Genomic DNA, 12,120 nt, shown 5'->3' on the forward strand with positions numbered 1-12,120 from the left:
TTGAAATGAAATACTTTAACTGCTCTGTTAGTGTGGTCAGCAAAAATAAAATGACAGAAAACATTTGTATTTTTATTATTCATCATAAACAATTAGAGATAAATAGTTAGAACAACACTGGGGCATCATAGTCACATACATAAGCATGTATTACTTTCATAAATATCTTATACATTATTTATTTCTGAGATCAAATTAAAATGTTATTCTAACAATATATCAATAATATTTTCCCCATCTCTAACATAAGCCCAGAGTTTGGGACAAAAATATGTTTGGATCAAAACCAAGAGAGACAGAAAAATAATTCAGAGATAGAGAACCATTCTACATCATAGTCATCCCATACGCAAACATACAATACAAAAAAATGTCACAAACAAAGTAAGCCTGTTACAGTCAAGGGAAGCCGATTTTACAGCTTACCTATAGCTTTTGCTTCCAAGGTCAATTCAATTCCACTTCAATGAACTCAACATCTCACTTTGTCCATCACTCGCGCTACATTCCCATTACTACTGTTGTTGCTGTTTCTCTCCCTCTGTCTTGCTCCGTCTCTACCACTCTCACAACTTGCAATTGAGCCATTTTAGCAGACACTCTTGCCTATAGCAACTAACAATAAGTGCATTTAAATAAGGAACTCCCCCTATCTCTCTCTGCATCTTTCTTTCTTTCTTTCTTTCTTTCTTTCTTTCTTTCTTTCTTTCTTTCTTTCTTTCTTTCTTTCTTTCTTTCTTTCTTTCTTTCTTTCTTTCTTTCTTTCTTTCTTTCTTTCTTTCTTTCTTTCTTTCTTTCTCATTCTATCAGTCCATGGTCTTGTCATTCCAGGCCATTGACTTCCTCTTGGCCAGTTCCATCCAAGATGGCTGCCCCCCACTGTCAGAGATGGTCTGCAGGGGGGATGATGACGAAGGTGATGATGAAGGAGATGACGACGTTGCCATGTTCTTTCTCAGCCATTTGTGCTCTCTGTCTGCATGCCTGCCTGCCACTTTGGTTGGGCTTGATTCTGAGAGAGGAAGACATAGAGACGTTAATGACAATAGAAATTAATAAGATCTTAACTATGCACAACCGTAGCAACATTTATAAAATGTTATAACTATAACATATAATTCAGTCGTTTTTTCAACCTATCCTATTTAATTAACATCTCTGTACCTGGCCTCCCATCAAGTTTAGCAACTTTAGTGTTTCTGTGAGTGGGTGGCGTTTTGGAAGGAGCAGCAGATTCAGCTGTGGGCTGAGACTCAGGTGGGGTCCTTGTTCTCCTGAGCTCCACCTGTATGGGGGAGGAGAGTGAGAGTGAAATTAAACTCTGTTTGTTTGACACCTCTGTTCTCAGATGATGTGTGAATGAAGTGGTTACCTTGCTCCCAGCAGGAGGGGTCCACTCCGCCCGTTTCTCCAGAAAGGCTGCCCTCCCTCCCACTGTCCCTGGCCTGTCCCGGTCCACCCACTTCTCTGTTGGCACAGCCTCCTCACTCTTCCCCTGGAGGACAAAGGTCCTGTCACCTCTCCCTAGTGCTGGGACTGTAGCTTGGACTGGGGCTGGGTTTGTTGTTGGGGCTAAGGCTGGTTTGGGCTGAGGGGTAGGGTTGTGACCTCGTGTGATCCAGGGGGGCTGGCTGGGTGTGGAGCTTGGGCTTGAAGAGAGGGAAGACGAGGCCAGGGGCTGAGTGGAAGTGGCACCTATTGGGGCAGATCGTAGTGTGGCTTGGGCTTGGGTCTGTGGAGTGGAGCGCAGGGTGTGCTGGGTTGCTCGTAGGTTGGACTGTGAGGTCACCCGAGACACAGAACTTAGGGTAGATTGTGCTAGCGGTTGAGGGGCGGTGGTTGGTTGTGCTGCCCAAGTGTTGGTTTGGTTTGACACATGTGTTGATGGTTTTGTGTTCTGTGTTGATGGTTGAGTCACTGTCTTTGGTTGTGTTGTGTTCTGTGTCTGTGGTGTTTTGTCAGTCTGCTGTTGTTTTGTGGTCTGTGTGGGTGTTTGTGCTGCTGTCTGTGGTGGTTGTGCTGAATTATGTGACTGCAGTAGTTTAGCAGTCAGGGGTTGCATTGGGGTCTGTGATTGTGGTTGTGCTGCGGTCTGAGCCTGTGGTGGCATTGTCGTCTGTGTCTGTGGTTGTGTTGCATTCTGTCTCTGAGTTTGTGTCATGATCTGAGCCAGTGACGACGTCTGTGGTTGTGTTGTGGTCTGACATTGCGGTTGAGTTGGGGACTGCATGCCAGTGAACTCTCTGGGTAGACTGCTGGTGAAGAGCTGCTGGAGGCCCCTGGTCTTCCCCCATGCCATGCTCATCCAGGATACGGTAGCCTTGGGGGGCACCTGGGGGCCAGTCGTGGGGTCCTGAGTGGCTGAGGAGGTAGTGTGGGCTTCCATGGCTGGGACAGGGGTGGTTTGGACCACCTTAGGGATAGCTGGGGTGGTTTGGGCCTCTTTAGTGAGAGGTGAGGGGGTAGGCTGGGCTGAGGTTACTGTAGACATGGGGTTAGACACATTCACATGATGACACATAGTACTGTCATGGTGTTACAACAAACACAATGTTCCCTCAGAGGAATAAGTCTTTATCATTCTGGTGTAACCTGCCATTTTTATTCTAGTGTAGCATATCTCCTTCATTGGTTAACTCCCTTGATAACATAGAGATGATATATTCTGTAGAAGTGTAGCTTGGGTACAAAGTCCAGCACTGACATCCCTATCCAGTAAATGCATGATAATAATATTGTATATTATGTTCATTATTTACCCACATGGCTGAATATTCCGCCATTTCAGAGAGGGAGTCTCACCTGCTTCTCTGAGGGAGCCGGCTCTCCCCCTGGGTGAAGACAGTGTTGTTGGGGCATCCCAGGTGTTTGTATGGAGCTTTTGGGGCATTGAGTTGGTTGGCGGGGTGTCCTGTAGCCCCTCAAGCCCGGTGGGTTTTGAGGAAAGGGTGTAAGGGGTAAGAGGGAGAGCACCCACCTCCTGACTTTGACGGTTAATCTTGAGATCTGATTGGCTGGTGGCTGACTCCGCCTGGACCTTCAGAGAGAGATAGGTGGAGCGAAGCTTCACGCCAAATGCCGATTTCCCCTCTTCCTCCTCTTCCTGTGCCTCCTCCTTTGCTTCCACTGCCTCCTCCACTCCCTCCCTGCTCTCCTCCTCCATCTCCTCCCCTTCCAAGACTTTCTCCCCGATATCGCTGGCAGTCAACTCCTCTTCTTTGGGCTTGGCTCCCTCTTGCCTGCCCCCATGCTGCTCCTGCCCCCTCCGGCTGGCGTTTGAGGAGGTCAACTTCACCTCTGTCCCCTTCTCCCTCCCCTCCCTCTTCGCCCCAGCCCCAGCCTGCTCCACCACTCCCAAGAAACCATCACTTCCCATCCTGGGTCTCTCCCGCTCCCTGGCAGAGTTGATGGAGAAGTGGAAGGATCCAGAGACTGGCCTTGGCTCTGCCTGACCTGCGTCCTCCGGCCCAGCAGGTGGCTCTGTGGTACTCTGACCAGCAGCCACAGTCTCTGGCTTCCACCTCAGAGAGGATGTTCTGAGATCCACCACTGAGGCCAGGCTAACTGCGGGCTGGGCGGCCGGGACTGGGTTTTCTTTGGTGCTACCCTCGGTGCTGGGGGTTGAATCTTTCACACCACTCTTGCTCAGGATGTCCCTCTTGGTTTGGGATGGGGCTGAGGGCTTGGGGTCTCCCAGGGACAGTTTCAGGGTCTGCTGTTGTGGAGTGTATCTCAGGTCCTGTACTGTGGTCACAGAGGAGGACTGTGGCTGTTTGCCTGGCACAATTTCCACTGGTCTCAGAGCAACCCCAGGATGCAGCTGCTCCTGTGGAGAGGGCTTGCAGGGGAGGGTTGGGGTGGAGGTGGAGGTTTTTGGGCACCCCTCAGCCTCTGTGGGACCAGACTTAAGGGGTGTCAGCTCTGGGGGTGCAGTGGGGGTGGTCAACCCCCCTTGCTCCAACTTTTGGATCTGGGTAGAGTGAGAACGTAAACGTGTTTTACCCCCAGTAATAGCAGGCCCGTCCTCTTCCTCCTCTGTCAAGGGCCGGTCAAAGTTGTTAAGACTCTCTGAGCGTGGTCTCGATTCAGTCTGAAGAGAGCGAGAGCGAGAGCGAGAGAGAGAGAGAGAGAATGAGCAAGACAGAGAGACAGACAGACATACAGACAGATCATCGAGCAATAGTGTATCCAGTATTTTGATCTTTCCTGAGCCTTCCTCTATGTGTGAGTTCCAGAGGCAAGGGCCCCATGTGTAGTTGGTATGCCCAAGCAGAACTCACCATGGTCAGCCTTTTGTTCTTGGCACTGGCCCTCTGGTTCCTGGGCTTGATGGACATACGGTGGCGGGCGGCAGAGTTATCCAGGGAGGGGGTGAACTGGGCTGGGGTGCTGAAATCCAAGGCAGGAGAGGCAGGGGAGAAGGCAGAGAGGGGGGCAGATGGGGTGGGGTGCACGAAGCTGGTAAGAGGAGGTTTGAGCATGGGAGAGAGGGGATGGGACAAGGGTTGGGAGGTGGCCTATGAACAAAGAAAACACAGAATAAAGATTTGGATTTATAACGACTCATAGTTGATATCAAGTGATATAGTGACTGACCCGCAAACAGGAATCGGTATTACCTGCTCTTCCTCCTCACTTCCTGTTCCTGCTAAACTCAGAGAGCTATGGTGCCTGGGAGGGGCAGGGAACTGTGGAGGAATGGGGAAGGGTTTGGTTGACACACAATGGCTGATGAGGAATGCAAAGTTCAACTATTGGCACTGTTGGAATGCAAACATACAGTTACATACCGACTCATTGAGAGAAAATGGAGGTATGGAGGGTTTTATGGAGGAGGAGGTTGAGGGTGGAGGTTGGCGAGAGTATGGAGACAGTACCTGAGGATGCGGTGCACAAAGTCTCACCTTGTAAGATGCCCCCCGGGGGTGTCTGCGGTCGCCCATGGAGATTTCGGGAGGGCTGTGGGGCAGACCATCATCTTCTGAGCTGCCCCCCAGGTCCTCTGGACGTTTGATTGGCAGGACCATTGGGGATGGGCCTAGACGCATGTTCTGCTGCTGGAGCTTCATCTGGCCAATCAGAAATAATATAGAAACCTACCTTGAGATCTGCTTGGTAACCCATTGATGTCAATTCCTGATTTACACAGAAAGACGAGGGTTCATGAGGTGTGGGATTCCTTTTGAATGGGGGTTGGGCCTTTGAATGCACATGCATGTTTCTAGATCCAGGGTACACCACGGAATGAAGACTCACCTGGAGTTCTTTGATCCTGCCTTGGACGTTATCCTGGGATAGAACCCTGGGCTGCTCCGGACCAGACAGATCCTGGTCGGCCAAGAAGATACTGTCATGTGACAACGCCCGTGATCCCAACACGCCTGAACACCTGGGGAATATGAATGTCATGGAATCAATCATACATTTGTAAATATACACACACATACGCACGCACACACACACACACACACACACACACACACACACACACACACACACACACACACACACACACACACACACACACACACACACACACACACACACACACACACACACACACACACACTTACAGATGCTCAGCTGAGCCCAGCCCCTCCGCCTCAGTGACATCACCAGCAGACTGGCTGAGTTGGGTCTCTCTCTTGGACCTCCCAAACAGACGTGTCTTCAGGGTCTTCAGCTTGGACTTCCTCTTTCCTGGAGGATACAGGCCTTGGTCATGATGCACGCATACAAATGCATTCTTATTGATACTCATCCATGCTTTAACCGCTACAGATACAGACACACTGTCTACACTCATGCAGACACACACTCTGACTCGCCCACTCCAATACAGATAACGTAACAGATACAGACACACTCTCACACACACTAACATGTGCCTAGTTAGATACACTCTACTCACACTCCTACACACATACTCAGTCTAACCCACTCTAATTTATGTTTTTAACAGAGATAGATACACATGTACACTAACTGAGCTTTTACATGCTTTCTGAACATTATCCAAGTTTTCCAGTGCCTCACCTCCTGTAAGGTCATCAGCGCTGCCCTCCGCATCTCCTGCAAAAGACTCCATCGCTCTTTCCTTTCAACAACTGCAGGAGGAATATATATATAGAGAGAGACAGGGATCAATAGAGACAACAAGGAAACAGAGAGACAGACAGACCAACAAATGGAAGCAGAGATAGCCAGAGAAGCCAGCAGTCAGAGAAGAAAGAGCGACACGGAGATGTTGTGACATACAGAATGTCCTTTCTACCATGGAGTGAATTCTCAGACTCGGTACTCTCTGGCCATGGTCTCTGCGAACACGCATCTATGCTGCACATGTATGAGTCTGATAAAACACACCCAAACAGGACACTATCTCTCACTCCACCTGAGCGCAAAGGTTTATTGGCACTTAGACTTTACCTTCAGCTAGTCAGGAAGGTGGGGTGAGAGAGAACACACTCTACTTCTCCATACCTGGATGAATCACTGTTTATAACATATAGCAGATGGACACATGGTTAATGGAACTCTAATAGACGGGGATGGAAAAATCTATTAAGTTAACACACACAGGTGCACACACACACACACACACACACACACACACACACACACACACACACACAAAACCCACCACATGTACAAATGCAAACACACACACACACGCAGACAGACACACGTGTCAGTGCAGTACACTCTGTGATGACCCAGGTAACACACCCTCTCTGTTGGTATTAGAGGCCTATAACCTGGCTCTCTAGTGAAGTACTGAAGTCTACACAGTGCGAGCTGCTGGTTGATGGCCAGAGGCTGATAAGACAGACAGCATGAAGCTATGGTGCGACATGCAAAGTTCAAACTGCTGCTGAGTCCCCATTGAGACTCAGGGAGTCTTCATGAGCTCAGTGGATCTCTGGGTCGAGTTGAAAAACACTACTGTTTCATAGTCAAAGGAGAGGCTAAGGGGGAGGCTATGTCCCAAATATAACACTTCATATGCTTTAGAGAATAGGTTGATATTCAATATTTTCACAGACCTCCAATGTAACAGCTGCTGCCTGCATGCACTGTGTAAAATGGAGTTTGATTCAAAAGTGGAACAACTCGCTATACCACAAGGCCCCTGAGGAATACGGTCAAAAGAAACCATACAGATCCCCAGAGAGCCGTCTAATGAGCCCAAGGAAAGCAGCACCAGAAAATAAAGATCATCTGCAGGATTATTGACATTGCATAGAGATCCCTAGGATTTCACAGCCCCACAATTCCACAACAGTAGACGAATCACCAACTTTCAACGTCCCAGACCCAGCGACACAAAACTTAGCTGAGATGCATTGATCATACAAGCACACAGACAGAGACTCACGCACAGTCGTGCACACACCCACACAAGAATATAGGCTAGTATTTGAACACATGATGTACATAATGTACTACATACTGTACACTGGACACATGCTGTACCTTGGCAAATAGACACGGTAAGCCAAAGTCAATTTGCTGGGGCAGCATAAGCCCATTCTCAAATATAAGTGCATTTAATAATGCATCTCTATCTAAAAGTACTTATCCTTTAAAGAATGCTACATTGTTAAACCAAATCTCCCCAGGGACTAACATTCCTGTGTTTACTTACCCAGTTCTACCAGACTCCCTTACTGCACTGTAGCTATCCCTCCCTCTCTCCTCCTCTTCCTTCTCTCCTCTACTCTCTCCAACAGCGTTGTGTTCTCACTCTCAGCAGAGGCTTTGTCCTTCTTTAAAGCCTCAGGCTGCGGTCCTCCACACCTGCAGATAGAGGGAGGGAGAGACTGAGAATAAGGACGGAGTGAAAGGAGAGAGTAAAGAGTAAAAGAGAGAGAAAAAAAGAGTAAAAGAGAGAGAAGTAAAAGAGAGAGAGAGAGAGAATAAGGACAGAGAGAAAGGCAGGGACAGAGAAGGTCAAGCTATGCCAAGGGCAGCATATGCAGACAGGGAGACAAGAGGGCAGAGCTGAGAGAGAGAATGAAGGAGAGAGAGAGAGAGAGAGAGAGAGAGAGAGACCGAGAGACCGAGAGAGCAAGAGAGAAGCCAGAGACTATTACATTAGTAGCACACTGTGGCCCACTGCGCTAAGCTCCTTATGAAACACTAACCTGATTTTAGGCCCAGAAATGAGGAGAGAGAGAAAAAAATAAAGCTGCAGTTGGAAATAGTACATTTACACATTACCACCACAAGACCACAATGCACTGGGGTGGGCTGGGCCAACCATAGACAGACACAGGGGTGTGATTTGAAGAAAGATAGAGTGTGTGTGTGTGTGTGTATTTACAAATGTAAACAACAAGTGTGTTGTTGAAGGCTTCAGGGGAAGCCCTGCGCTGTTAACAGTTAACAATGAGAAGCTTTCAGCTGAGTTTAAAGTTCCCTCCTTGGGCTAGCGTCATCAACACCTGGAGCCCATACTTTTCCACTTCATTTGCCAAGGGTTATTGACTTAACTTCTACAGGTGCGTCAATTTAAAATGAACTCCAATTGAGACTGTAGGAGATTTAACCTACTGGAACTGTTGTCATAGCTAGGACAATACATAGAGGCGCTGGGGATTTGCATGTCCACGCGTCAATCGCTCAGAGCTTTTGCATGCATGATCTTTCAGATGTGATAAAACAGTTTAGTTATTTACAGTTACAGTAAGCACAGTCCATATCAGTGTTGTGGCCAAGCCACTGTGTTGGGAGGAGAGAAGAGGGGCTCAGCCCTATGTTCCCCAACCTATGTTCCCTCAGTCCTATGGTCCCTCAGCCCTATGTTCCCTCAGCCCTATGGTCCCTCAGCCCTATGTTCCCTCAGTCCTATGGTCCCTCAGCCCTATGGTCCCTCAGCCCTATGGTCCCTCAGCCCTATGGTCCCTCAGTCCTATGGTCCCTCAGCCCTATGGTCCCTCAGCCCTATGTTTTTCTAATTTGGCACACAGAAACTTGAGGCCATGAGTAAAAAATGTAGTAAAAGATAATGGCACCAATTGGCCTATAGGTGGCACTGTTATAAGGTGTCTCACTTAAACCCTCATATCTGCCACACTGTTTGACCTAGAGACTTGAAACGTTGTATGTACAGTTGAAGTCGGAAGTTTACATACACCTTAGCCAAATACATTTAAACTCATATGCTAACGATAAAATTCAGTATGTACAGTAGTCCCATGGTACATCTCTTAACTTAGTTTAATTTACGTGTACATTGAAATCCTTTGTAAATCCTCTCCACAATGGCTTATCAACTTGAAACATTTTAGGGTCATCAACGACATTACCACGATGAACCATGTTACGTTTGGCATTGATATCTTAAAAAATAAGGAAACTATTAAGCATTCACTATTTTGACTATGTAAAGCTAACGCTTAAAAGGATCATAACAAACTTCTTCTCATGGACTAAAAGTCCGATTCACTCCAAGTTTGGACTCATCACAATAGTCTCGAAAGAGTTTGAGAAAATAACAGTGATGTATTCAAAGCTAAAAAAATACTTATTTACATGAACCACAGGACCAAATGACACCAAATGTGGAATGTGGGCACATGATACATGTCTTCATTTAGTTTAAGAAAATATAAGGGATTGGTCCGATGGCTGAGGTATTGACAAATCAAAAATCTGATTCTACATGTCTATTTATACCACTGTAAATCCACTCTACAGTGACCTATCAACTTGGCACTTGTCAACACTAACACTTGTTAACACTTATGGATGTCCATAAGATTAACCACATCGAATTTGGTATTGATATCTCAAAAAACAAGCTATTAGCAACTCATTCTTTGCATATGTAATGCTACTGCTTATAATCATCTGAAATCATCTTCTCCTCATGAACCATACGTCAGATTCACTACAGATTTTGTATTTAGACTCATTTCAGCATTCTTTAATGGTTTTGAGAATAAATAGTTGCTGCATACAAATATGTCCGCACTGTACCTATAGATGCACTTTAGCACATATGCTAACGATAAAAAAATACTTTAAAATCTTGTCTTCAAGAACCATTAACCAGATTGACTCCAGATTTGGTATTTAGAATCAAAAAATTATTCTCGAATGAATTTGAGAATGATTCAAAGTCGGCCACGCAACACAACTAGATAGCACCATATCACACCAGGGCCATGAAAACTGAACTGACGGACATGACAATGATTACCTACTGCATTCAGAGATAACCAACCTACAGCACTAGACTAATCTTCACTTGCTTATGGTATTGCGAGATAAACATGTTATGCATTCACCTGATAGCACATCAATCCAATCAAAATCAAATCCCCCCAAATATTAGCATAAACATATTTACCAGATGTTATTGCGGGTGTAGCAAAAATGTTTGTGTTCCTAGCTCCTAGTTGGAAGTTTACATACACCTTAGCCAACTACATTTAAACTCAGTTTATCACCATTCCTGACATTTAATCCTAGTAAACATTCCCTGTCTTAGGTCAGTTAGGATCACCACTTTATTTTAAGAATGTGAAATGTCAGAATAATAGTAGAGAGAATTATTTATTTCAGATTTAATTTCTTTCATCACTTTCCCAGTGGGTCAGAAGTTTACATACACTCAATTAGTATTCAGTAGCATTGCCTTTAAATTGTTTCACTTGGGTCAAACGTTACGGGTAGCCTTCCACAAGCTTCCCACAATAAGTTGGGTGAATTTTGGCCCATTCCTCCTGACAGAGCTGGTGTAACTGAATCTGTTTGTAGGCCTCCTTGCTCGCACACGCTTTTTCAGTTCTGCCCACACATTTTCTATGGGATTGAGGTCAGGGCTATGTGATCGTCATTCCAATTCCCATGACTTTGTTGTCCTTAAGCCATTTTGCCACAACTTTGGAAGTATGCTTGGGGTCATTGTCCATTTGGAAGAGCCATTTGCAACCAAGCTTGATGCCATCTATTTTGTGAAGTGCACCAGTCCCTCATGCAGCAAAGCACCCCCACAACATGATGCTGCCATCCCCATGCTTCACGGTTGGGATGGTGTTCTTCGGCTTGCAAGCCTCCCCCTTTCTCCTCCAAACATAACGATGGTCATTATGGCCAAACAGTTATATTTTTGTTTCATCAGACCAGAGGGCATTTCTCCAAAAAGTACAATCTTTGTCCCCACGTGCAGTTGCAAACCTTGGTCTGGCTTTTTTATGGTGGTTTTTCTTCCTTGCTGAGTGGCCTTTCATGTTATGTCGGTATGGCATATAACATATGTATGTTATGTCGGACTTGGTTTACTGTGGATATTGTCACAGCCGGACTGGGGACCCTCTCTGCGGGCCCCGGACTGGGCACCCTCACTGCGGGCCTCGGACTGGGCACCCCCGTTGGAAGCTCCCGACTGGAGGCCATCGCTGGAGGCTCCGGACTGGAGGCCGTCGCTGGAGGCTCCGGATTGGAGGCTGTCGCTGGAGGCTTTGTGCCATGGATCCTCACTGGAGGCTTCGTGCCATGGATCCTCACTGGAGGCTTCGTGCCATGGATCATCACTGGAGGATTCGTGCCATGGATCCTCACTGGAGGCTTCGTGCCATGGATCATCACTGGAGGCTTCGTGCCATGGATCATCACTGGAGGCTTCGTGCCATGGATCATCAGTGGAGGCTTCTTGCCATGGATCATCACTGGAGTCTTTTTGCCATGGATCATCCCTGGAGGCTTTGTGCCATGGATCATCACTGGAGGCTTCGTGCCATGGATCATCACTGGAGGCTTCTTGCCATGGATCATCACTGGAGGCTTCATGCCATGGATCATCACTGGACTGGAGAAACACACAGGAGGCCTGGCTCTGGGAGCAGGCACAGGACTCACCAGGCTGGGAAGACATACAGGAGGCCTGGTGCATGGGGCGGGCATCGGATACACTGGGCCGTGAAGGCGCACTGGAGGTCTCGATCGCAGAGCCTGCACAACCCGTTCTGGCTGGATGCCCACTTCCACCTGGCAAATGCAGGATGCTGGCACAGAGCACACCGGACTGTGAATGCTCACTCGAGACACCCTACCCATCACCCCATAACACGGTGCCTGACCAGTCACATGCTCCCCACGGTAAACACGGGG

General features: G+C 47.2%; 1 protein-coding gene across 3 annotated transcripts; it reads right to left on the reverse strand.

The window, feature by feature from the left end:
• Positions 1-59: 59 nt before the first annotated feature.
• Positions 60-7,958, reverse strand: LOC109871186 (mucin-2). Of its 3 annotated transcripts, none has more exons than XM_031805893.1 (11): positions 7,649-7,958; positions 6,037-6,107; positions 5,574-5,700; positions 5,257-5,389; positions 4,905-5,069; positions 4,620-4,688; positions 4,281-4,517; positions 2,803-4,090; positions 1,373-2,481; positions 1,165-1,285; positions 60-1,012 (listed from the first exon to the last, which is right to left on the reverse strand). In XM_031805893.1, the coding sequence occupies exons 2-11, from the start codon at positions 6,086-6,088 to the stop codon at positions 807-809; spliced, it is 3,507 nt and encodes a 1,168-aa protein (XP_031661753.1). In that variant the 5' UTR covers positions 6,089-6,107; positions 7,649-7,958; the 3' UTR covers positions 60-806. The 3 variants fall into 3 exon arrangements, with proteins under 3 accessions (XP_031661753.1, XP_031661752.1, XP_031661754.1); XM_031805892.1 differs by lacking the exon at positions 7,649-7,958 and adding an exon at positions 6,259-6,388; XM_031805894.1 differs by lacking the exons at positions 5,574-5,700; positions 6,037-6,107; positions 7,649-7,958 and having other exon boundaries at positions 4,905-5,136; positions 5,257-5,373.
• Between the last annotated feature and the right edge of the window lie 4,162 nt (positions 7,959-12,120).

This window comes from Oncorhynchus kisutch, linkage group LG26 (genome assembly GCF_002021735.2).
Source record: "Oncorhynchus kisutch isolate 150728-3 linkage group LG26, Okis_V2, whole genome shotgun sequence".
Classification (NCBI taxonomy): Eukaryota; Metazoa; Chordata; class Actinopteri; order Salmoniformes; family Salmonidae; genus Oncorhynchus; species Oncorhynchus kisutch.

Coding starts and splice junctions, on each gene's coding strand:
- LOC109871186 (XM_031805893.1), bottom strand. CDS start 6,088: ATGGAGTCTTTTGCAGGAGATGCGGAGGGCAGCGCTGATGACCTTACA. Junction 5,390..5,573: donor CTGGGCTCAGCTGAGCATCT/GTAAGTGTGTGT, acceptor CATATTCCCCAG/GTGTTCAGGCGTGTTGGGAT. Junction 4,091..4,280: donor AGAACAAAAGGCTGACCATG/GTGAGTTCTGCT, acceptor CGCTCTCTTCAG/ACTGAATCGAGACCACGCTC.